Raw genomic sequence first — 27,867 nt, 5'->3', positions numbered from 1 at the left:
GTAAAGATGTATTTTGTGTTATTGTTCACTACACAGTCAATTAGACATGCTGTTTTCACCATTTTTGTTTGGGATTTTGGGAAAGATAAAAGCACATTGTTGGCTCTTCCACCAAAGAACTGTCAGGATTAGCCATAATCCAGCAATGAGGAGAAAAACATTGATATGTGTAGCAGATAGCGGCTGCAGTCACCCATCCTGTCTCTTTAGCTACAGCTTTAACACTTCAGAGGCCCAAAGTTCAAGGGCAAATGGGGTGACCCTTCTCTCCTCTCACTATAAATGGTGTAAAAAGTGGGCTGGCTTGCTGTGGAGCCATCCAAGGCATGCCCAGTGTGAGCCTGTAGTATGACCCACACCGGAGACCCCTACGTTAGGTTGACCCTTGTGTGCGTGACCCCAAATATGGATGAGGCATGGCTTTACAGGGTAGGGAAAGGCTGTCAGGGGGATATGTGAAGGATACCTATGTCTCTCTGTGTGTATGGCATGGATTGGCACACTTTCTGAGGGGCAGGGCTCTGTGACTATGTGGTCTCACTACAGTTGAATATGTCCTCTAACTGCAATATAACCCTATGAATTTGGAAAATGAAAGTCATCTAAATGAAATAAAGTCATCTAAATGATGACATTATTTAATATAAACATTGGTTTTGATCAAAACAATTACTTTATGTCCTTACAGGAAGGCTATTTATTTTCCAAGGCGGACTACACTATGACAATATTACCATGACATAATCACTTTATTGCCCAAAATACAGTTGAATTTGTATTATGTTAGGTTTATAACTAGATGTATTAGAGCATAACTAATGCAACCTTAATTTAGTTCATTTCTAAAAGATTTGTAATGAAATAAAAATAAGTTTTTAAAGAAAAATTGGATTTGACAGCATTTTCCACGATTGCGCATTGTTGCCATATGGCAACAAATTACCAACTACCCCTTTAAAAAAATTTTTTTTTACTTTTTTAAAAAATTTCCTTTATTTGATCCATTTTAAGTAAGAAAAGTACTTTAAAAATTTTTTTCAAAGTATAGGTGATAATTCATGCAATAGAGGGTTAATATCTGTGTGAATGTGTGTTTCTCAATGTTATAATCTATACAACTGTACTCATGACTAAGGTTGACTGGAGCTAGCCGGGCATAGAACTGGGCTGAATGGATTGGAAAATACTTTATTATTATTTTTTTAATGACCTATATGAACATGGTTTGGCTTTAAAAAAAGATGATCTTTTTTTACATTACCTTTAGAACTGGTGCTGGCAAGGCATTGAACTGGGCTTCATTCGAGGATTCCAACGGTACCTCATATTTGAAAATCGGACATACAGGTCAAAAGTTACATGCACACACCTTCATATACACAGACAGCCCAGCCCAGCCCAGCCCAGCCCGTTAGACATTGCCAGATGGCTTAGAACTCTTATCTTATCTCTTATCTTATCTGCCAGGTGCAAGTAATCAACTCTTAGCAGTAGAGGTCCTCCAGGTGCAAGTAATGAGGTGCTGTGATGTCATAGAGGCCCAGCATTCCGCCATTCATTTCAATGGGGCCAAAAAACGCCGAAAAACGGGAATACCGCGAAAACGACAAGGGCCAGTGACACGAAAGTAACAAGCAAGTTACACCGGTTCGGGCCTGAATTTTTGGAGTTCGAACTGCGTCGATAGATCAAACGGTCTAGGAGCAGTAGTTCGGCCAAAAAGTGGGTGAATAGGAAGATATAATAATAATAATAAATATAGCTGCAATTATTGTATGTCCTCAGGATGTGCTCCCGAGTCAATGAGCCAAGTTTGGTGTAGATACGTAAAAGCATTGAAGAAATATGAGCCCACTTCCTGTGATTATAGCGCCACATAGTGGTCAAAATTTACCACATTTCTTGAGCGTCCTCCTGATTGGGTCCTGAGCCCATATACCTAGTTTGGTTTTGATATGTGAAAGCATTGCTGAGATATCACTTCACTTCCTGTTTGGCCGCCAAACTTGATTGGTTGTCACGGGCGACAGGTTTCATATATGGCTCCAAAGAGCAATACAGTTATGAGTCATGGTCTGACGATCATCTACGTCAAGTTTTGTGAAAATCGGATAAACTTTGTGACCTTTGATGCCTTTTAAATGTTTTTGATTAAATCCAATATGGCGGAAGATCCAACGTGGCGGAAATTGACGTCATGGGGTGCGTTGAGTTCGGTCTCATCCAAGGATTCCAAGTATACCTCAATTTGTATGGTTGAAACTTTAAGCGCATAGATGTAATGCAAAATCTGACACATTGGGGGCGCTAGAGCACTTGACATGAAACTTAGTGAAATTAATCATATGACTATACCGAATCAATGTGCCAAATTTCCCAACTTTTTACTGTATGGTTCAATGGCAAATGAGCATTTCGTTATAATAATAATAAGAACACATACAATCACTATGGGTTGCCTCGCAGCTTCGCTGCTTGGCCCCCAATAAATAAACTTAAGAAGAACAATAGTGGGCTTGCTGGATCAAACCCACTAATAAGTAAACTTAAGAAGAACAAAGCCATGCTGTGGGCTTGCTGGATCAAACCCACTAACTAGAAAATGTAATTCCAAGGAATTACCATTGCATGTAAATGCAAAAAAGCTGCTGTGTATAACATTATTACTTACAGTATGCAGTCAGTTAATTGTAATAGTTCACTTTTGATGGTGATATAGACTGAAGAATAAGATTCAGCCCTTCAAATGATCAGTTTTAGACAGAACTTAGGTTAGAATCTTAATTTTCACAAAGCACAGCTCAGGTCTAAAAACAGAGATCTACGATTATATTTTTTTTACCAGATCGACTTCACAGGAGCCCCAATGTACAAAATGAATAGCCCGCTAATCAGAAAATAGTATTTCTTGTCTCTTGGGGATACGTTTTCAATAATATGCCTTGGAGTTTCTTGAAAGTTGGTATACCATGATTATTGTGTGGGTATTTTTGTATTTTCAAATTACCAATTACTTATATTTTAATTAAATATATTTTTCACATCAATATTTTGTATTTTATTTTGTTACATTTTATGAGCCAGTATTTGTAGTTTGTAACAAAATAGTTTTTGATGAATTTGTGAAGTCTGAAGTTCCCTCTGGTCGGTGTGGCAGAGTTCGTAGGTCTCACTGATTTAGTCATCTCTGGGATTACGCTGGTTAAGATGTCGGAATTGCACTTTTTTTATTATGAACTATAGACGATGAAATCCCCAAATGCTTTGCAATTTCACATTGAAGGGCATCATTCTTATGTTGTTCTGCCCCATTCCAAACTTAATTTAGACATGTTGCTTCAAATTCAAAATTAACTTATACTGTATTTTCCATGAAACTGTCACTTTCAACAATTAACATGTGGTATGTGTTCCATTTGCAACCAAATATTGTTGGATTATAGAACAATGAAGACATGCACAGAGCAACCTTATCCACACACACACGCAGTAAGGTGTTCATTGGTTATACCATACAGAAATTACAGAAGACGTATCCTGTTACAGCACACTTAAATACATTGAGTATCCACTTAAGGATTCACATTGAGGATTCACCGAGTATAACCTGATTGAACCCACTCATTTCCTCTGGATATTCAAGCACATTGAAGGAAATACAATATTTAAAAAAAATCCACAACTTTTGATACAGGTGTTACCACATATTTATGCATGAAGTGGTATCCATAAAACTGAACAACACGTGGGCTACATATTTACATATGTTCTTAAACTTACATAAAGCACAGCAAGTCCATGGTGTCCCATGCCCAAAAATGAAGCAGACAATGAATGCTAACATGATCAAATTAAATGCAAAAAGGTTCCACATTTTATCTTCAGATTAGATTGGATCTGCAAATTTGGTTCTAAGAGCAGGGCTTTTAAAGCATTTTTTCCATTCCAGCCCATATAATCTAAAATCAACATCTTATAACTGCTTAAAACATGACAAACAAATTACATAATATGCCATTCTTCTTCATATCAGAGTTGACTTGCATATTTGTATCCTCTAAGGTCAAGAGCATGTTCCCATTTGGTAGAACATCTGACTACGGGTCAAAAACATTTCTGAAATTTACAAACCCTGCTGTGCTACTGCTAACATTAGGTAAAAGGACACTGTTTTTTTTGTGGGTCATAATCAGTGATAAAGCGGCGTAAAATAAAGCATCTAACTGGTTTCGATTTTGGTAGGTCCGTCATGATGGCTATTTTTGCTGGACAATATATTGTCCCAAAAACTCATTTGACCGATTTACGCTAACCACACAATAATTCAAAGGCAAAATTATAAAAATTAGTTTCATATTGTACAATCAATCGATAACGTAATTATCGTATTAAACTACTGGGGCTTGTAAGGCAAAGGGAGGATGCACCCTCCAGAGCTTATGAAGTTGGTGGCCTTATTAAATGTCTCCTTTTCCTGCTTCCAAGCCTCAACAGAGCGACAAGAAAACGCTGTGGTACAAAACATAATTTTATGATGGAGGCATTTTATTGATGCCATCATGAAACAATAAAAAAGGAACTATAGCTTGACACTTGAAAAAATAAGCTACCCCAATTCCACAATAAGTTCATTGATTCATTCCACATTGAGTTCATAATTATAAAATCTCCTCAACTCCATGGGCAAAAATCATGACCAGCCCTGGTTCCAGGATCATGTCCTCTCCCATATGCTGGTTTTCACAGGCCATTACCACCACCGCTTGTTTACCAGGAATGCGTTTTGCTACATAGTTCTCATAGTAACGCCGGTTCATCTGCCTCGTTTCCAGTGTGGCCAGGCCCTGCGGCCAGTTGCGTTCATGAGCATTCTCGATGAGATCATTGACAATGGATAGTGGGCATCCACTGTCAATGAGAGAGCGCTTGATGACAGCTTGGAGCACAGCATCTGGGGTAGAAATCATGCCACCCCAGCGGGTCACACGTGCAGGTTGCAAAGAGTTCACCCATCTGTGAGATAAGTAGAAAAATGACATCTTACAAATCAGATATTTAAGTAAGTAAATAAGTAAGTAAGTAAGTATTTAATTGCCTCTCTCACGAGAGAAATTTGTCTTGGGCACACAAGGAGCATCGGCGATACATACACAAAGATTTTTACATAGACATTCATAAAACATGAAACACATGGTATCCCCCACCTCTACAAAAACCATTATAAAAACAAACATAGTCTAGGCACTCCAGCGCATGCCCCACACACAAACACACACACAGCTCATCAGATAAATAGTATAAAAAGAAGATTAGTCCATAAGGATGATTGATGCCACTAGTTATTGCACTATTCCATCATCGAGTAGCTTAATTGATAATAATAATAATAATAATAATACATTTTATTTAAAGCGCCTTTCAAGTCACCCAAGGACACTGTACATAGACAAAAGGATATAGACATAAGAGTAGCATAAAAACATCAAACAGAGACAGTATACAGTACAAGAGAAAATAGACATAAAAGCAACATATACAGGGACAGTACAAGTAGACAGTACACTTAGTAAAACACACTATACATTCAGCAGGAGACAGACATTGCCTACAAAAGTAGAATAAAATAAAATAAAACAGTAATAGAGGAGCAAGTGGGATGGAGGAGGCATGGTAATGAGTAGGAAGGAAAGGCAAGAGTGAAAAGGTGAGTTTTTATCATGGATCATGGACAGGGAAGTGCTTTGACGTAGTGCAAGTGGGAGGGAGTGATAATGGTACTATGGATAACTCAAATCTATTTAGCCTACAGAATGGGAGTCGGTATCTTTTGCCCAGAGGCAACAGCTCATACTCCTTATTTAGGACATGGGTTGGGTCTGTGGCCATCTTAAAACCCTAACTGTGTCCTCAAAGATCTCCTTGGTGGTGGCTGAGTCCCCATTATTTTCCCTGCCCTCTTAACAAGGTTCTGGAGCTGTGCTTTGTCTTTTACGGTTAGAGTAGTTCAGATCTTTCAACCAAATACTTACGTACATAATGTTTTACACCTTTGGCACACATGAAAGCTCATGAAATATAGCTACATATTTTATACAATTGTCATATTTGTACATGTACAAAGTAATAAAACTCCAAATAAAAAAATGTATGACGTGTAAAATGCAAATAAAAACATCATCTGCAAATCTCATAAACCCATATTTAGCTGTAAAAAGGACATCAACAACATATCAAATGTTGAAAATTATGAATTTTAGTAGCCTGGGTGCCAGTCGAACTTAGCCCCGCCCACAACATTTAAGGTCGGGAAGTTCGGTCTGGCATTGCTCCGTTGTGGAGCAACTATGCTCGAACCAGAGCTGTTCGGACCAGTCAAATCTGGCTTTACAATGATGGACAGGTGAGCAACAGCGCCTCATCTATCACGCCATCTGAGCACGCTTAGGTTGATTTTGTTTGCAACAAAAACGCTGTGGCTATGGAGACATATGGCTTCTAAGGCCCCATATGGAAAAATGCATAGGCTAATATTTCAAACTCATGGTTTCACTTTCATCAAGGGAAAACAGCATGTTGCATTGTGACGTTGTTCCCTCGTTTGTTTGAAATCTCTGATTGACCACCTGTTCGAGGGATTTGCGACAGCCTTCCCCAGCTGTTTATAACATTGCAGAGGCACGCCCCATTACACCAATGCCTTTTCCCTTAGTAAATGTGAAGACACTGTAAAAACACTTAAAACAATAAAGATTGTACAGTGACCTACCTTTGTCTTCTTCCGACCTATGGCATGGCTCCCAATATAATACCTTTTTATTCCATGTCAAATCAGACAAAATCCAGGAGAATGGTTGCAGCACCGACTCTGATTTTCCTCAAAGTTTGTCTACACAATGTTTAGGTTCCATAACGAAAAACTGTCAAATATTTTTGTTCAATTCTATTGTTTTCATAGTCTTTATGCCCTTGATTGTTTACACTCTCTAAAAGGCCTTATTTTGGAGGCCATGTTTGGACATTCATATCTTAAAAAGTATTATTTCTAGCATGACCAAACTTTGTAGAATGGAAGACAAACATGTTCTGTACGATGCAATCATTAAAGGGAAACTTGGCAGGATTAGCTATATTTCCCCCTCTGCTGGAGAAATTGTGCAATATGCTATTTCAAACTGTGGAAAAAGGTAACGATAAGCACATGGATTTGTTTACAAGCTAGCGAAACGGTTAGCATAAGTTCAGCGGAACAATGTGGATGTTACAAGGTAAGAAACATGATTTAAAACGAGTTTCTTGTTTCTCACTTCTCTTTCCGGGTCGGTATTCTCAATGTTGCAAGGTTGGTTTTCGGCCTGGGGACGCTAGGGGCAGCAGGGAAAGTCACCATTTTCACCGGAACAGGTCATTTAACAATCCAAATGATTTCTAAACGGGTTTATTACGTTGAAATAGTTGCCAAGTTCCCCCTTAAAGTTTGTACCACAGTCTCATGAGCTCCTTTGACAAGGCGTTAACTCTGATACTTGAATGGAACAGAATGGCTATATTTTACTTCCCATATTTCAAAAAGAAAAAGACATTCCTAATATCTTGAAAATGAAAAAGATGGCAAATATATCGAATTATGTACTAGAAATGATATTTTAACCATTGACCTAGAATAGGCCTTAACTGGGTATACCCTTTCATGTTCCATTATTCATTCATTGGTCGCTATAAAGTTCTCAAAGGCCATTTGGTTATCTTCATACATCTTCTTATACATGGAATATTGATTTCTTGTCCAATTGGGACTTGGTACAATATTGGTACTTTACACATTAAATATCTATATATTTAGCTACTTCCACATACATTTTTATGGTCCTACTAGCTACCCCACATACTATTTCAGTTGCTTGAAAATGACACAAGAATACAAACACGCCTTGTTTTATCCTTATTATGGTCATGGTCATTTGATGTGGAGACTTCGAATTGTGGGAAAGCATTAATAAACTGATGTATTTGAAGACGAAATAGCAACTGATACCAAATGAAAAACATTTTAATACCCTCAATATCACACGTCATGCAAATTTTCCGAAATCTAGGGCCCTTTCGAAAGTCAGGAGACATTTAGAACAGACTTTAAATTGTTTACACAAGCTTTTTATGAGTTGGTCTTCCACCCTAGAAAATTTGAAGAGGCTAGGGAAATATTTGTCAAGATATTAATGCCCAAACATAGCAAGTGTTTTTCAAGCTGTAAAAATGAAAGAATTTCAAGGTCTGAAAAATATATGAAGACCAGTGATGTAGTACTCGAGTCCGGTCTCGAGACCGATTTCTGCTTTCTCGGACTCGACTCGGACTTGTTCCTTCAAAGACTCAGTCTTGACTCTTGAGTCTCGGACCACAGTGGGAGGAGAAGGACTCGTAATTTCAAACCGAGTCCTCGAGACCAACGCATTTTTTTATGTTCATATAAAAAAAAATCTAAATGAAATTTCACGGCGGCCATGTCTTTGCCCCTTGTTGGCCTTGGTGCCCCCTTCTTTCAATATTCTGCTTTGCGTCTGTTTAATAGCGATTTTTATTTAGCCTATAGCCTGTCAAAATAATCTTAGCATCACAGCGCAAACTAATTCAGTCTTACACAGTGGAGAAAATGACAGCACATAGCAAGACAGAAAGTGCGTCCAAATTCACCCATTCTTCTCAGTTGAAATACTCGCAATCGCTAAGCCTACTCATCACACAGGCACATGTATCACATCACATGAAAGAGCTTTTTCTCAGCTTTTAAACAATGTTAGCTGCTAATTGCTGTGGTGAACAGTTTGCGAGAAAAGTAAATAATATAATTAAATTTAATCATAATGTCTACATAAGGTGCTACACCCATCTCCCTACCCATTCATCTTGGTGGAATACTTCACGAACCCTTCGTTCAACACATGACAAACCATATATCAGAATAAACAGCAGACCTTACCGAACACAAAGGTGTAAAGCAGTCCCCTGTACAGTAAGCCGTTCCAGAGTATTCCGGTTAAATTAAAAATGTAATCTGCAGCAAGGTCTACATTCATGTCTCCAACTTTGGTCTTTAGGTTTCAAAATGTGTTTAAATCGTTCGTGATTTCATAATAGGCCAAATACAAAATAAATGTTACAAATATTGCCTAGATACAGGTAAATGTTAAAATCAGAGGATATACAGCTGAGTAAGAGTTTGTGAAAGGAGTCTTAATGATCAAAAAATGCTAAGCATGCATCTAGGTTGCATCAGTTTCTTAAAGCTGAGCTGTGCTTAAATTGTTCAATACATCATTCCATAACAGGCCAAATATAAAATAAATATAAATATTAAATATAGCCTAGACATCTAAATATTAGATGATCAGATGATTTACAGTTCTATGTAATATGTCATGTTTCATGTTTTTGTAATGTTTCATACAGTGATTCAGGTCTACTGCTGTGAATAGGCTAAATACAACTTTGATTATTTTTATAGCCTACTACTGTATAGTTAACTTTGGCCTTGGTGCCCTGACATGTGGCCTTTGTGCCCCCCACCAAATATGCCCAACTGAAGGCCAAGTGGCCTTGCCTCTAAAATGGTGAAATTCCAAGCCTGGGCCTAACTGTTGATTATTAATTGGGGTGATATTAAATCATGAATATGAAAACTGACATGTTTTTATGGTCTTGGTCTCAACTCGGTCTCGACTCGGACTTGCTTCCTCAAAGACTCGGTCTTGACTCGGACTCGACTGTATTTGAAAACCAACGGACTCGGTCTCGACCCTTCAAAGACTCGGTCTTGTCTCGGACTCGGCATAGGCGGTCTCGTCCCCATCACTAATGAAGACAGAAGATTTGCACAGAACTATTTCACAGGCCTTGGTTTTAGGACCCATTGATGATATAAACAAGGTCTGAACAAAATCTGAGACAGTGCAGTAACCACCTTATCTGATTTGACACGGAATGATCCACCTATTAGTAAACTACATAGATAAGATGCAGGAGAAGAATTCATGAAGTGTATTTCCAAAAGAAATGGCCAACCATTTAACCGAGAGCAACAGTATGGATGCGTGTGTGAAAACATGGAAAAAATTCCTACAGAGAGAATATAACAGAGGTAGAAAAACAGAAGAATTGCAGAAAAATTATCTTCAACAACTGACTAGACCTCTCTTAGGAGCAATGTCATAGACATAAAGACAAAGTTAGGCCACTGACTAGTCACACTCCCACAGGATTGTACTGTATAGCTGCTATGTAGGAGTTAATTGCTTGGTAATTTTTTCAAGAATTACTTACTCTAAAATCTCATTGTACTCAATGCTCTCCTCAAGATTCTGCAGATTGGGATTGGCACTGCGAATGGCCCTCATGTATGCTTTCAGGAGCTGGATGTCTCGTTTCTGTAGGTCAGAAGGGCAAAGCTTTAAATAAGTCAGCACATTTTAAATAACAAAGATTGAGCTAGTGTTTCACAATGAAAAAAGTGATTTACAACAAAACAAAAGAATTACCAATGACAAAATGCATGATTAATAATTAAATAGATCATTAATAAACTCATGAGAAAAATGAATAAAATGTTAACAATACAACATGAAAGGCTGTTGTATAAAGAATAAAACAAAATGGCAATGAAATCCAAAATGGCAATAAAATAATTTAACTACAGTTGAATTTAAAGTACTATGCCTATACAAAGTGTTCACTCCCTTGGATATTGCCTTTGTAAACTGAATCATAGTAAATAATAATAAAAAAGGCTCTCTTTAATGAAAAGTGAAAAAGTCAAAGTGAAAGCAAATTAGATCAAATGTAATGTTCTAAGTAATGTTAATTAACAAAATATGGTTGGTTGACGTGACATGGCCTTTTTGTGGTTATATTCTTCAGAAAAAGCTGTTTTATATTAACATATAGATCATTCATGCCAGTCATTTTTCTGTTTTTCACCATTTTAAGTCAAACCAGGAAAAGCTCATATGGTGTGACTGTCCCAAGCCCATTTCACAAAGTTTTATTTTGAATAAAACCAATAAAATGAATATATATTCCCCTTATTTAAGTACATATTAATACTACAGATGTCTACTACTGCTGCTTTAAATGGCATAATCTTTTGAACCAGCCTTGAACAAAAATATTTTGTCCCAAAAATAGATGCCATATGGTGTGACCCTAAATACTGTTTTTTAAACTTGCAATTGTCTGGAGACCTTTGGAAATAGGGGGTCCTTCTTCATTCAGAAAGTATAATAACATCTCAAAAGGGCATTTAAAGGTTACCAGGTGAGTTATCTCTCATATTACATATTACTTTCAATAAATCAAGTATCTTTTGGTGTGACCCATTTTACAGGAAGAAAACAACTTTTTGTCCAGTGTTTCACCTAGAATTTTTCCCAGCAGCGTTGCTGTTGATCGTAGGAAGCCCCCCCCCCCCAAAAAAAAAGAGAAACATTTGAAAAAATGACTCCTTAAATTGTGACTTCTGGTGGATTTTGTGAAAGAAATGGACAGATTGAGTTACAAATTATGACATAACCATCAACACAAGCATGATTATTGCAGTACTTGAACAGGATTATTCATGTTTTTCTTTCACCTTTTTCATTTACATTATTAGTATTAGCCACTGTACAACTGTAGGCCACTGTACAAACTATTACTATTTAGAATATACAGTGCTGTGCATAAGTTAAGACATTTATATATACATGTAATGTATTTATTTACGATACATGATGCATTAAAAATAATTGATGTCCTATTTTTTTTTAATTAAGGCATTAAGACAAAAGGCAAAATATGTTTTTATTCCTCCCTTTAGTCAATTTCATCATGGGTGTCTTAACTTTTGCACAGCACTGTATAAACTATATAGACTTCTCTTTCATGCCATTACACTGTATTGGTGCTGTGCAAGTCGAATTGAGTGCCTGTCACTTTAATGCTGTGACGGCCGGTGACGCTGGCTTGATTCTCACGGTTTTTAAGCTAACTTAGTAGCGTTGTTGTGCATGGTGCATAAGAATATGTGGATGAAATTAATTATGTTTCCCATGTCATTTGGTAAAATAAATGGTCAAAAATTCGAAGAAAATCTATCTTGGATTATAGCAGATAAGTGTCTTGTATCATATCTATAATTTTGATGAGCTCTACAGGAATTACAAACTATCTCAGACGTAAATGCTTGCGTATCCTATTACTCAAATTCAATTAAACCCACCAATAGGCTAGCTAGACCTTAGTTTCACAGCCTAGGTATGTTAGCAACACAGGGCTTGAAAGCATTGCCTGTATCACAAACAAAAATGAAACAATGCGTGGATTTATCTGGGAATAGGCTACTGAAGGTAGGGGCGAGCTATCTCGCTAGCGTGTTTAATTTGGTTCCTTGGTTAGCATAATGTAGGCTACGTTTTTTTGCACAAAATTGCATCTGCTAATAAACTTAAACATAAACACAAACAAGAGTGATCTCCTGTGGAATCCCTGACTGCGTTTTCAACGTTAGCCTACTATTATTTGTTGACATGAAACCTGAATGAACGGCAGCTGTTCCTGAAGTTCACTTGCGTCTATTTTTTTTTTTAATTAGGCAACTTTTTTTGCAGTGGTGCTTGAATTCCAGGAGCGGCGCTGCGCCGCTGATGAATACATTGTAGGGGAAACACTGTTGTCAATATTACCTTTATATGTTACCATGTAGCAGTGAGCATATCATTTGGGTTCTAGCATGTAGCCACAAGACTCATTGTTCTGCTAAGTGCATTAAACCTCATATGGCGTGACCCCATATTATATTGTGTGACCGGGTTTTCTCACCACACCATATGATTTATGTCACACTATATGATATAAACTGCATTTTTCAACATAAATAATGTTTTTTTTCATACACATGTTTAACTAATAGTATTTAACATGTTTTAACATGTATTATTTAAGATAAGTGCATATACATGTATGGTGAATCACACACACATAAAACACAGAAATCACCTCCACACACTACAGCCTTTTGGATGCAAAAAATATTTGACATTCTAAATATCAATTGTAGTCTGAGAAAATAAATCCTGGTGTTAAAGACAACAGTAATATGAACTACAAATATTGGCTCATGAAATGTAACAAAATAAAAATGTATTTCATTAAGTAGGTCAAAACACCAGAGGTTCTTCTTAGAGCATCAGTTGCATATTCCACAGAATAGGAATGTGGTATACTGGTATGCTGTAAAAGTCAATGTCAATGTTATTTATAAAGCGCATTTTCAGACGGCTTAGCCGCACCAAAGTGCTTCACAATAAAGTGCAATAAATAAAAACAGGAAGGCACAAAACAAAAAGGGCTACAGTTAAAATAAATTAAGAAATGCAGAAAAAAGAACATTTAAAACTAAACACAGGGGCATAAAGGGAGACACTAGCCAAAGGCAAGTGAAAAGAGGTGGGTCTTTAAAAGGGACTTAAAAACATTTAGAGACTGAGCTGAAAGGATGTGGAGGGGGAGACAGTTCCAGAGTCTAGGGGCTGCCACTGAAAAAGCCCTGTCCCCCCAAGTTTTCAGCCTGGCCCTGGGTTCTTCCAGCCGCAGTTGGTCTGCTGACCGTAGTGCTCTGTAAGGGGAATGGTGGTGGAGAAGATCAGATAGGTAGGTGGGGGCCAGACCATGGAGAGATTTGTATACAGTCAAGAGGAGTTTGAAATTGATGCGGTAGCGGATGGGGAGCCAGTGGAGTGAAGCCAGAACCGGGGTGATATGTTCACGTTTTTTAGTGCAGGTGAGGAGTCGGGCGGCTGAGTTCTGAACCAACTGCAGGCGGCGGAGCTGGGATTGATCGATGCCAGTGTAGAGAGCATTACAGTAGTCCAGTTGTGATGTGATGAAGGCATGGATGACTCTCTCAAGATTGCTCTGGGGCAGGTAGGCTTTGGTCTTAGCTAGGGTTCTGAGGTGGAAAAAGCTCTTCCTAACTACTGCACTGACCTGCTGTTCGAACTTGAATTTGCTGTCAAAAATCGCGCCCAGATTTCTGACAGAGGGCTTGATGTTAGAGGCAAGGGGGCCCAGGGCATTGGAGGAGAAGGCCGGAGAGGTTTTGGCAAAGACAATGAACTCAGTCTTGCTCTCATTAAGGTTGAGGAAGTTTGTACCCATCCATGCCTTTATGTCAGCAAGACAGTCACGCAGTAGATGGAGTGCAGCCTGCCCATCAGCCTTAAGGTGGATATACAGCTGGAAGTCATCTGCAAAGCAGTGGAAGGAGATGTTATGTTTTGCCAGGATATCCCCTAGGGGTAAAATGTACAGTAAAAAGAGGATGGGACCCAAAATAGAGCCTTGAGGGACCCCGCAGGTGAGGGGGACAGGAGAGGAGATAGAATCTCCTAGCTGGACAGAGAAGTTCCTATCGGCCAGGTAGGACCGGAAGAACTCCAGGGCTGAGTCTTTGATGCCCACATGATGCTCGAGCAGCTTGCTTATGATGGTAGTGTTCTTCCATGTTTCAGATCTGTACAACAGTACGGATTTCACATTGGAGTTGAAGATTTTGAGCTTGGTCTTGAGAGAGATGTTTTTTGTTTTCTAGATCTTGATTAGGATGTTGAAAGCTGCTCTAGCTTTTCCAATTCTCGACTTTATGTCTTCCTCTGACCCCCCATCCACAGCTATCACACTTCCCAGGTAGGTACATTTTTTGACCTCTTCGAGAGAGTGGCTGCGGTTGTTTCCAGCCGTGTTGTCTTGTCCTGCATCTGTTGGTGTGTATGTGAGAGCAGTGCTATGTCATCCGGGAAGTCAGGATCATCATGGTGTTCTGTCAGACACCACTGGATGCCATTCTTTTTATTGCTGGTTGTTTGTTTCATGATCCAGTCAATACATAAGAGGAAGAGGAACGGAGATAGGAGGTAGCCCTGTCTCACACCAGTGAGCATTTCGATCTTTTCATATGCAAATCCCTGCTGGAGCACTTGACATTGCATACCCTGGTATGTGTTTTTGATTATGTTTACATATTTCGGAGGGATACCATAGTGAGCCATGAGCTTCCACAACAACACACGGTCTACGCTGTCAAATGCCTTTTCAATGAAATTCAATGAAAGTGACATAGACCGGGGTGTCAAAGCCCATCCCTACATCCTCGTCGTGAGAGGTGGAAGCAGGTAATGCTGACCAACAGGGCTCTGGTGAAGCGCATGGGCCAATCCCCCGTGTCGTGGATAAAAAGGATTACAGAAACATTGATGAAAAGTAAAAAACCCAGAAGCCTAGAAGAAGACTCTTCAGGCAGACATGCCAAAGGGACTATGAAGGCGAATACTGAAAACCATAGGGAGAGGGTGCGGAATCTTCTAGGCAACCTATTAACATCGCAACCTGGAACATCGGGACCATGTACCAAGCAGGGAAAATCAGAGTCATTGCAGAAGAGATGAGGTGGTACAAGATCTCTGTCCTAGGTCTGTGTGAAACCAGATGGATACAGTAGGGCTGGGAGGGTAACCGCATTACCGCAATACCGTGGTCACGTGACCCTACCGCGGGTCTGAGCTCGTCACCGTAATCACCGCAAAAAAAAAAAAAAAATCTGTGAAACATTTGGGGGATTCGACTTCGACATTTTCAACCATGACATATGCACAATTCCGGGTTGAAAACGTAGCAGAATCTCAGATAATCACGTTATGCAGTCACCATCAAAACAAAACTTCAAAACTTATCAAAAGATGAAGCAAACCCAAACCTTTAGCGCAATGTTCTAACATTCCATTTGTTTACTATGCGAGAGTAGCCTAGGGGAGAACTGGCACAATCGTAACACTTTTCTATTCTCTCCGTTCAAACTTGATTTACATAAAGCTGTTAAACGTGAAAGCTGTGAAATTAAGAAAGGACTCCAGAAAGGAGTCATACATGTTTAGTTCATGAAAGAATTAAAAAATATGTTCTAGGTTGTTAAGAATTTAACTTAACAGCGACATGTAGGTCTAGGCCTAGCCTAGGGCCTACCTTTGTTACAACCTGACACAGCCAGTAAAACGTGCAGTAGCCTACCGTTGTAACATTAGCATAAGCGTCATGAATGTAACAGTTCTAAAATCGTGATAGCCTTGTTGATAAACTGCTTATTTCTTTCATGTCTGAAGCATTTGGTCCAGTGATCTTTGAAGTTGCTGCGGCTGTCTAAAGTTTAATTAGCTGTGATGGCTGGTGGCGGCACAAAATTCATAATCCATTTTTTTTGGGGGGGGGGGTTATACCGTGAAACTGCGGTAATTTCTTGCTTACCGACCACTGTAAGAAAACATCCATACAGTCCCAGCCCTAGGATACAGACAGGAGAAGTCAGACTGGCAAGCGGTGAGTCCATACTATACTCTGGACACCCGGATGACAAGGCATCACACACTGAGGGAGTAGCATTTATGCTCTCCAAAAAAGCAGAGGTCCCTCACCAGTTGGGAGCCAATCAACTCCAGAATCATCACTGCACAATTCCAAACTACACAGAAAAGAATCAAGCTTCAAGTCATACAATGCTATGCACCCACTAACAATGGCAATGAGGAATCAAAGGACAACTTCTACAATCAACTGCAACAAATAATCCAGACCAGACCAGCAAGAGGCATCATTGTGCTCATCGGAGACATGAATGCAAAGGTGGGAATGGACAACAGTGGATACCATCTGGTAATGGGAAAACAAGGAATTGGCTCCATGAACGAGAACGGAGAGATCTTTGCAGAAGTCTGTGCAAAGAACAACCTGGTCATAGGAGGAACACTCTTTCCCCATAAACCCACCCATAAAGCCACTTGGGTATCACCTGACCACACAACTGAAAACCAGATCGACCACATTTGCATAAACTGGATGTTTAGGCGCTCTCTCCTGGATGTTCGAGTGAGGAAGGAAGCAGACGCTGGGTCAGACCACCACCTACTGACAGCCAAAATACAACTGAAGCTGAAACGCTGCAACAACCACTGTGACAACACTGAAAAGAATATAACAGTGGAGCGGACACACCAAAAATAACTGCAAATCACAAGCACAAAAGGTGGCAGCCCATAGAGAGTATGAAGCTGCAAGCTCGTGTGTACTGTGGAGTGGGTAAGACTATTTTTAGTGGCAGGCTAACACATACTGATGACTTACGCTAGTCTAGCACCTGCGAACTTTGCAACTAGAAGGACTGGAGGAAACGTGTTGAAAACGGTCTCCACTGATAAATATCACACTTGCTAACTTGGAAATGAGGTCCAAAATCCTGAACCACCCCATTTTAACGATCAAACAACTAATCAATCAATCAAGAAAATAATGCAGGTCTACTGTCAACTCAATGTAAATAAACTAGACAAGGATATTTACTGTTCCAATGTAAGCCAGTATTGTGTATTATATGCTTGTCACTTGGAGGAGACAAAGCTTTTACTTGTAATAGCTAACGTTAGCATAGTTAACTAATCGCTGCTAATGTGCTAGCATCCTGACGTCAGATAAACACGGGGTTTGCGCACAGCAGTGTAACACTTATTTACCATAAGTTAATAAAGTTAAAAAGACTCTGCAGTGCTGGCTATGTTTATTTGCATTACCTTGTTCCTTACATGACATGACACAGTGTCCTTTTAACATGCATGGAAGCCTATCTAGCACAGCTAACGTTAATATCTTGTCAAATTCTCTGGTTGTTACAACACAATAGTGCAATATAACAATAGTAATGTGTTCCAGCACAAATGCAGTTAACTGCTGTAGGCAGACCATCCATTTATGCCCTCCCTAAACACATGTATTTACTGCTTCCTCCACATTCATCGTCTCCAAGTTTATTATCGCAAGAAAACAGTCAAACACAATGCAAATTACACTTACATGGTATGCATTATATGTTATAACAATACATAATACAATACAAACGTCTAACCTGTTCAGCCAATTGATGCTTGTGTTCTGCAGCGGTCTTCTCCAGCTCAGCAATCTTGGTCTGTTGCTGTTGCACTACACTGCGCAAGTGTCTGATGCAGTTGTGGCCAGGCATTTCGTCTTTGGGCATCTCTAGCCTACATACAGTACAGATCAGGCAAAATTGATGCATGATGCATGAAGTAAATGACAATGGACAGCCTGAAATCATCTGATTGATACCTTTCTTCGCCAAGGTATAGCAATTACATTGCACATGTTTCAAAGGACTACTACAATTAAGGATACTGGATTTAAAATTAATTCATTAACACAGTGAAGATGCATGGTCATCGGCAGTAACACTTCTAGAAAACATTTCTTTGTGATTGGTTGTTTTTGTCTTTCTATATGAGTACACTCCTGTCACTCACTTGCACAGGGGTCATTCCATGTCAATTCAACCAGGGCCCACGCACTTAGGTCTCAAAAAATTCTGAAAAGATTTGTCCAGGAGCACAGTTCTGTACTTACACATAATGTAACTTTACACTGCAGCTAACAGTTAGACATGCCAGTGCACCAATTACGAAGATTAAGAATGACTGACAACATTTAGAGGAAACAAGATTTTAAAGAACATCATTGCCTACTTTATTTTCAGTCTGTTCTATTTTTCTACATTTTGTTAATGTCAAATAATATAATGCATTGCCATATTTGCATTTAGGCTGTATATGAAGTAGGTTATCCTGCCAAATGTAGGTCCCTAGGCCAAGTTATTTATTTGTGAATCCACCTGTAGCTAATCCAAATATGCCCATGGTGACCTATCTAACTGCATACTGCCCAATATTACTACTAAAACCGTGAATTTTCTCTTCCTCAAAACCCAAATGCTATGCATACTTTCGTTTTGCACTTCAGCTTGTATTCGGTGTAAAACACACAAGCATGCATGGAAGTTAGTATGTACTGACTATTCGGATGCACCCCTGGAGTTGTCTGTAGCGTTCTACCTTTGAAGAAAACGGGAGTATTATGGGAGGCTACTTTTGTGCCTGTTCGCTACAGCTATATTTTGCATATTGCAGCCAATACGTCAACTGGGCTGAAAGGCATAACTTTTTCTTCTCTCAGTGCATTCTCAGAATCTCATCATGTTCCTAATATATATGATGAATTCGGTGGATTGAAGAAGTTAGTTCTACTTTGCATCTTGCGTGGCTAGTCTAACTTTCCGCTTTTTCTGTGCGCACCCTTGAATTTGATAGAAGCAACTAGCGAATCACAACGCGAAACTGCTAACGTTGATGGGAGGTGTAGTTTTTATGCTGCATTGGCGACGTGATTTTATGGTTCGCACCCAGTAATGTTTCGCGATGTTGCGGTGTATTTTGTAGACAAACATTGACTTGGTTAGAAGCCATTCGCACCAGTGCAACTTAATATTTTTTTGCACTTGCACACCATTATTTTTACTCGCATGTGCGAGTGAAATGGGCGCATGGTAGAGCCCTGCCAGGTGTGCCTATGTTACCAAGGAAAATTACTTTTATGTAAGATCAATACTTTCCAAGATAAAGGCAGTTTTACGGGGGGTGTCGATTTTGTTTGGCCTCTTTTTTTGTCAAAGTTCACAAGCCCATAGGGCAAGAACTAAACCATTTAGAAGGCTCGGGTTTTGCATGTTGGTACATAAATAGGAATAGTAGCCTATGTAGCAAAATCGTCACGTTTGGTCTGGATGATCCTGGATGGTCATAGTTGTCCTTGTTGTTCATATAGTTGAAAGTGTGTCGGGATTTCCACCTGTTTATTGCGAGACAAGGCATCCGCTTTCATTCATTCATTGAACGTGCGCTGTGCTGTAATAAAAACCTCATTGCGTATAGCCAACTAGGTCTACGGTAGCCTAAATTGAGTGATTTTTTAATTATGCATGATTTACTTTTTTTATAAAATGCGTAGGCTGGAATGCCTCGTGGCAACAATTGTGTTTAAATGTAGGCTACTGCTTCAGCCTCTGGCAAGCTCAGAAGGGGGAGCTTGAGAGTGACTTTTTGGAGACCCATGGTGTAGGACAGACTTTTCATTGGCAACAGTATTAAACCAAAAACGCTTTTTTTTTATTACGAAACTAGACACTCTAACACACCTTATATGTGATTTTGGGAACTCTGTGATGAATGGAAATTAATTATATGACGATCGAAAACTCATGAAAACGCACAATCTGGACATTTTATCTGGACATTAATCATAACTCAGTTGCCGCTTTGGGTCGAATCAGTGACGCATGCACGTCAGCTCAAAACCAGGCCATTTTCGTGGGTCTATCACTAGGTGGCAGTCTCGCTAGGTCACTACCCGGAAACTTTAAAGGCAACACTTCATATTACATGAAAGACGTTATATCTCCATTTCTAGGGGGAAAAAAAACAGCTATTTTGATGAAAACTAGTCACTGTTTAGCTTGCGATTTCTCAGGAACAGAAACGTGTAGAAATACACGGTTTGCACCCACTGAGAGCTTAAAGTCTCACCTTTCAAACGAGCCATTGTATGTGTTCATAGCCATAACAGAATATGCTGTGGCTGTACAAAAATCATCAACAATGGTCTAGATTGCTGGCACTCTAGGACAAAGCTTCCGAAAACAGCTTGGCATTCAATGAGTTAAGAATTCAAAGGCTGTTTAAGTTCTGATTTCAGTAAACAATTCAATTGCACTCAATCACCAACACCACCCTATTTTATGAAGACGCCTTTTACAGTTATTGCACACCTGAAATCTCTCCAGGAGGTTTTGTTTTTCGTCAGGTCATGCACAACTAGGGTTGGGTATCGTTTGGGTTTTATCCGATACCGGTGCTAAATCAATACTTTTAAAATGATGCCAAAATGGTGCCTGAACCAGTACTTTGTTTTTAAAACAAAATGCCCAAACCAATGGTCGACAGCATGAAATTACTTTTTTGATTGATAAGACAAATTTGATCATGAAATTGCACTACATGTTCAATTTATTATTAATTCATGTAGTTTCATTGCTTCTAGGAATAATTATAAATGCAGATGCCTTGCTAACTGTTCATGTGCATTTTCTGTCCCTCTCGCTCAATCTCTCATTCTCTACACACATGCTTTTAAAGGAGCCACATCACTTTCATAACAAAACACATATGAATTATTTTGTTGCTGATGTACCATAGAGGACAGGCCTATTATGTGTTCTGTCCATTATTAGTGATAGGATAATAGGGCAGCAGATTAATGGCATATTTCAAGAGAATCGTTCAAATTGGTATAAAAGCATGACATTTGGCACAGATACTCTCTAAGGGTCACTTTTTGGGAAAAAGGCACTGGCCACCCAAAAATTCAACATGGTGGCCATTTTTTCAAGATGGCTGCTATTTCTGTCAAATGTCATTATGTCAATCGTTCAAACAGTGATGTAGGCATAACATTTTGTGAAAATACTCTCTTAAGAATGTTTTTTTTTTGAAAATGTGCTTGTCCCTCAAAAATTCAAGATGGCAACCATTTTTCAAGATGGCCGCCATTTCTCTTGAATCCTTACATCAATTTTTCAAATGGTGATGCTATCATCAAATTTGGTACAAATATTCTTCAAGGAACATTCTCATGAAAAAAGGTGTGCCACTCAAAAATTCAAGATGGCCACCATTTCTGTCAGAGCTCAATGTAATGTGTTAAGGAAGGTTTTGTTTAGAGTGAATGTCATTACACAACCAGGGCACACTGGTGACTTCACTGCTGTGGAACTCAGCATGGGGTTCAGTGTCAGCTGATCTAGTTTTACTTAGACTGTAGTTCTTGACTAGTAATAGTAAACCTAAGTTTAGTGTCCCAAATGCTGCCTAACAGCCCCTCATCAATTAGCTAGTAATAGATGTAGTTAGATAGCCGCTCCTGAATTGACAGGTTGTGCCAGCGCAGGAGAGCCGAGCCAAGGGTAACCGGGGCAATACATGACTTGTTCATGTATGCTTACCTGGAAGGTGTACAGATCACACGGGACTTGAATGGCATTGGATGAATGATCGGGCTAGGTGTAGGTGACCCGAACCTAGTTGTATCCCATACTTGAATGTGTACTATGTCTATGATTAAGGGGTTATTCTTTTACCACCTCAATCAGACAACAATCCCCCAAAATGGCAAATGAAAATCCCATGTCAGCCAAGAGATCAACTGATTGGATGAAATGTTGTCTTTGTCAGACAGACACAAAGGAACCCCTCCCATCACCACCTACCCATCATGTTTCTCAACATGATGTCTATAAAATGATTGCCACCAACATTCCACTCTTTCACAATAGTGACCTGGAAATCCTTGATAAGTTTGTGGTCCTGCTGTATGATCGATCAAACACAGCTGTTAGTGTAGATGAGGCTAGACTTGACATGTTTGCCTGAAAGCAGAGGCCATATGAAGCCATTCCTCCAACAAGGGCAGCTCTGCTTCAACACACTAAACGTGCTGCATATCAGGTAGGCTGCATATGGGGTCAAGCAACCCAGTGTCAGTCAGAAGCAGAGTCCTGCTGACTGGGGATGGAAAAAGCTTGGTGAACAATGAGGGGTCTTCTGGACAGCAAATGCACCAGTTGCACAAAGTTGTGAATAGCTAGCCAAGTGTGGCTGCAAATCAGAGTGCCGTGGAAGATGCAAATGTTTTAGATTGGGTTTCACTTGCACAGAACTGTGCAATTGCAAATGTGAATAAAAAAGTAAGTTTGCAGTGGGCGAGAGCCGATTTTCTGATTCTGGACCGTGATGTACTGTATATGAACACCTTCCTGGATATGTTGCCCCCAATACAACACTTGCTGACTGCCAAGCTAGGAGGCATTGGCTACCATTTTTAACAGTCTTTATTATGACTCGACAGGGCACAACCTCTCAATCTCAGGCTGGAAAAAATGTGAATAGAACTTATGTTATTTTTTCAATCCTTCCTTTTAACTCAGTCCCAACAGAGTACATTATTAAAGCAACACTCACCTTGAAAAATGCCTTGAATTTTTGCGATTGCCTTTTTTTTTAAAGTGTTGCCATTAGAATATTTTTGCTAACATGCATGTGTGCATCAGTGTACATACTACCGAAATGACGGCCATCTTGGAAAAGGTCTCCATCTTGAATTTTGTATTGGCCATCCAGTTTTTCCAAAAAGTGGCCTTAACAGAATATTTGTGGCATATTTTCTGTATCACTTTTTGGAAACAGTGGCAATGAACATAGGACAGGAATGGCAGCCATCTTGAAAAATGGTTTCCATCCTGAATTTTTGAGTGGCACATACCTTTTCCCAAAAGAGTGTTCCTTGAAGAGTATTTCTGCATAATTGTATGCTTGCATCACCATTTGAACAATTGAAATGATTAATATTCGACAGGAATGGTGGCCATCTTTAAAAATGGCGGCCATCTTGAATTTTTGAGGGACAAGCATTTTTTCCCCCCATTAACATTTCCTTTAGAGAGTATTTGTATCAAATTGTATGCTTAGATCACTGTTTGAATAATTGATATAATAAGCATTGAATAGCAATGGTGGCCATCTTGAAAAATGGCCGCTATATTGAATTTTTGAATGGCCAGCGCTTTTTTCCAAAATAGTGACCCTTAGAGAGTATCTGTGCCAAATGTCATGCTTCTATACCAAAGTGAACGATTTTTTTACTAATCTGCTGCACTATAAGTAAAATGACTACAGAAAAGAGATATTATATTTTCATAACAAAGAGACATTTTGTAATAAAAAAGCAAAATTAAATTGCCCCATTGCCCCAATTATCCTGTCTATACCACAGCTGTCAATCAAAAGGCAGTGGTAAATAGAGGCAGACATAAATAATAAATTGAAAACTTATATGATATTCAAGAATCCATGATTTTTTATCAATTAGACATGCAGAGAAGACCTTCCAGGTCTTGACAGTCCACCACTGACTTCTACTTGAGTAGATTGTTCAGTTGTCTCCACCCCTGATTATGACATGAATGCATAAATGTGTTGACTTGATTCAGCCAATCATCATAATTAAGTGTGCTTGCAAAGCAGCACACTTATTGTACTTTTTAAGTTTTATTATTATTAGGGGTCCGAGCAGCATAGCTGCAGGACCCCTATTGTTTCTGTACCGTTCATTTTTTGCCAAAATTCTGTAAAAGTCATACTGCAGCCTAAACCGTAACTCCAAAACTCTTCAAATTTTCAGGTATGGTTACCAGTAGTGCCCATAACCCAAAATTTGGAGTACTGCACCCAAAGGTGGCGCTGTTGGAAAAAAAAGTTAATTATTTCAAAATTCTTTCATAATATTAATCTCTAAACTCAGATGCATCTTTTTGGCCCTGGTCTTATGGTCTAAAAATGTTTACTTGAGACACAATTTCATGGAAAAGCCAAACATTATAAACAGTTTCACACTCTTCAAAAATAATCAAATCTTCACCAAAATTCTCACAGACAATGTTTAGACCAAGCCTCACAAAAGTTATCGGTCAGAATTTTGATTCCATTTCAGAGATATAGGCCAATAAAGTTAGACCACTTTTCCTAGATCACCTATATTCCTACAAACCGTAAGTCCTAGAAACTTCACATTTTCAAGTATTGTTACCAGTACCCCCCACTACCCATAACCCAAAATTTGGGGTACTGCACCCAAAGGTCAAAGTCAAAGTCAAAGTCAGCTTTATTGTCAATTTCTTCACATGTTCCAGACATACAAAGAGATCGAAATTACGTTTCTCACTATCCCACGGTGAAGACAAGACATATTTTACCAATTTAAGTCCACAGACAAACATAACATTCAAGTAAACAAAAAAGTAAGTAAATAAGTAAATAAGAGGGCACATATAATAATGAAAAAAATAAGAGCAGCAAAATTTGGTTGAAATTGTGCATAGACAGTCAATAAAATACTAGTGCAAAGTCAGGCCAATAAAAGGCTTGGGTAGTTCTGTTTGACCTAAGTAAGAAAGAAAGTGGCATAGTGGTGCAAGTTATGTAAGAGCAGCAGAAGTGTTGTTTTCAGGACAACAACAACAAGTTGTAAAGTGTACAAGTGTGCAAGTGTGCAAGTGGAGTAGTGCAGGCGGCCATTGTGGGTCCAATGTCCAGGATGTTATGTAGCTGAGGGTGGAGGGGGGAGAGGAGGGAGAGAGTTCAGCATCCTTACAGCTTGGTGTATGAAGCTGTTGGTGAGTCTGGTAGTGCAGGAGCGCAGGCTTCTGTACCTCTTCCCAGAGGGCAGTAGATCAAACAGATTGTGAGCGGGGTGACTTGCATCACTCACAATTTTGGTCGCCTTGCGGGTGAGGTGGGTGGTGTAAATGTCCTTCAGGGAGGGGAGTGAAGCACCAATAATCCTTCCAGCTGTGTTCACTATGCGCTGCAGGGCTTTCCTGTTGTATTCAGTGCAGCTTCCGCCCCACACAGCGATACAGCTGGAGAGGATGCTCTCAATGGTGCCTCGGTAGAATGTGGTCATGATGGCTGGTGGAGCACTTGCTCGCCTGAGTTTCCGCAGGAAGTACAGGCGGCGCTGAGCTCTCTTCGCCAGTGATGCAGTGTTGGTGGTCCAGGAGAGGTCTTCACTGATGTGCTCTTGTCAAAAATGCTTATTTCTCCTTACCAGATTGACCTAGACTCAAAATTCATATTAATCTCTACATTCAGATGCATCTTTTTCACCCTGGTCTTATGCTCTAAAAATGTTTACTTTTGCCACAATTTCAGAGAAAAGCTAAACATCATAAAGGCTATTATTAGCCATGACATTACTAGGCTATGAATCGTTCGTTCATTTTTTTTTTTTTTTTGGGGGGGGGGGGGGGTTACAAACTTATTCAAAATCATCCCCCCCTCTGGTTTTTACACAAATCCCTGGTTAGCACACTATAACGTTACAGCACAGGGTAATCCTAATTTTATGCATCAAATTTATTCCAATCCAACTCAAAAGTTTTGAACAACACAAAGAACTTTATCCAGATCAAAACCAAGAATAGATTATGTGATCTAATCCAATTTTCAGGATCCTTGTTTCCCTTTGAACAAGCCATTTTCAAGATTTGATCCAATCCGATAGCCGAAATCCGGTAACTGAAATCCGATAACCGTTATCCGATCACGTTTCTTTTGAATAATTGGGCCCAAACAATCAAAGCATATGTAAAACTAAAAAGCTATGCTACCTCATGTTCGTTTTGCTCGGACCCCGTAAATCACCGCTTGCGGTTATATTTATTATTATTATTATTATTATTATTATTATTATTATTATTATTATTATTAAGTGTGCTTGCAAAGCACACTTATTGTTCTTACGTTTTATTATTATTTTTCCCGTCTCCTTAATTTTTTGTCAGCCCTAGCGCCTAGGCCCTTTGAGACAGAGACACCGTTCCAACTTTAAAACGTCCGGTCAGTACCGGTGTAAGTTGGTCGCGAAGATGACGTCAGGTGGGCGTGTCGTTCGTCCGCCATATTGGATTGAACAGAAAGTGAAACTAAATTTTCACAGGTCACAAATTTGGTCCGAACGCCACGAAACTTGACGTACATTATCCTTGGACCAAGCCTCACAAAAGTTACCAGAAGGATTTTTGATTTTCGAAAGCGTTTGCCCGTCACAGCTAAACGAAATCGGCGGCGAAGCTCCAAAACAGGAAGTCGTCCATATCTCAGGAACACTGTCACATATCGATACCAAATTTTGTATTTGAATCCGGGACTCCAATGTGAGGGTGCATAAGCTAAAAAAAAGATTAAACATTCCAAAAGTTTCCAGCATTTGGCAAACCACCCACCCATATTTGTTAACTATCACCTTCCACATTTGCAGTTGTACTGGTACATCTATCACAATGCCTTCCTAGTATGCACAATGTCTCTGGGCAGCCTTGCCCAATCATGAAGTCCTTGCTCTGCCATGGGATAGTATGGACTTACAAACTGAAATGGTAAGGAGAACATTAGCTATTTATTGCTGACATAGTACAGTTATTTTCACATTGACAGTATTCAAATTAAAATTTTCATTATTGTTAAATATCATGATGGGAGAGTATTATTAAAAATGTTACAAGTATGCAAATGCATATGTTTACGGGCATTTAAGTTTTACTGTGTTGTTATGTTATAAAGACATGCAAGGCATTCTGGGCCATAATGAACAGTGGTCGGCAGCACTCCATAGGCTACGTATTAATATGAATAGGTGTTTCTGTAAACCTAGGGACAATAAACAGCTCTCTCTTTTACAAAAACGAGCTGGTAATCGCTCATTGAAGAGGGAACTATGATAAAAAAGATTTATCCTAAAAGCATGGAGTTGACGAAAGAATAAGCAAGCAATGTCACATTAATGTTAAATAGCCTACATCTGAACGCTAGGTGGCAACGTTGTATTACATTTGAAATACGGTGTGAGCTTTACAAGTAAGGAAGGTGCAAATATTATGTAATTTATCATGGGAAATTATTGGAAATGTTATTTCTTGTTTATTCCAATTGCAAACCACACACATCCACTCGTACACTTTTAATACCTTGAAAAGACTCTCATTTTGTTTATTTGATGTTGCCTAGCAACGGGAACAGACTTCAGAGCAAATATTCTAGAACAGAGCTTCAGAGAGACACGTTTTGAGTTTGTGGCCAAGTACCTAAAATATCGGTTTCCATGTGTATGTGCTGAATTGTGTGCTTCCTTTATGAAAGTAAGCGTTTTATAGAGTTACAGACATAATGAGTCATGTTGTAGTGGTCCACATAAATGTGCTCCTTCTGTTGCTAAGCGAAGATTTAACGTCATTCATTTCTTGTGTGGCTAGAAGCTAGCTAGCTAGGTCATAGGGAGGAGATG

The 27,867-nt window shown here is 39.2% G+C and overlaps 1 protein-coding gene and 1 long non-coding RNA gene across 2 annotated transcripts in view; one reads left to right on the top strand and one right to left on the bottom strand.

Annotated features, from left to right (window-relative positions):
- Positions 1-47: 47 nt before the first annotated feature.
- Positions 48-27,623, top strand: LOC121713588. The gene is made up of 4 exons (XR_006032883.1): positions 48-766; positions 3,109-3,122; positions 12,286-12,289; positions 27,612-27,623. It is a non-coding gene; the product is annotated as an uncharacterized LOC121713588 (long non-coding RNA).
- Positions 3,474-27,867, bottom strand: part of LOC121713564 (E3 ubiquitin-protein ligase NRDP1) — a 71,675-nt gene continuing 47,281 nt past the window's right edge. Inside the window, exons 4-6 of the mRNA XM_042098272.1 lie at positions 17,975-18,110; positions 10,318-10,421; positions 3,474-5,013 (exon numbers count right to left, since the gene is read on the bottom strand). Coding sequence (XP_041954206.1) covers positions 4,659-5,013; positions 10,318-10,421; positions 17,975-18,110 — 595 coding nt within the window. The 3' untranslated portion in view covers positions 3,474-4,658. The remainder of the gene's footprint in view (positions 5,014-10,317; positions 10,422-17,974; positions 18,111-27,867) is intronic.

The sequence above is a fragment of the Alosa sapidissima genome, chromosome 7, assembly GCF_018492685.1.
Source record: "Alosa sapidissima isolate fAloSap1 chromosome 7, fAloSap1.pri, whole genome shotgun sequence".
Lineage (NCBI taxonomy): Eukaryota > Metazoa > Chordata > Actinopteri > Clupeiformes > Clupeidae > Alosa > Alosa sapidissima.
Note: the sequence above shows the minus strand (reverse complement) of the source record. Positions and strands in the feature narration are given on the sequence as shown.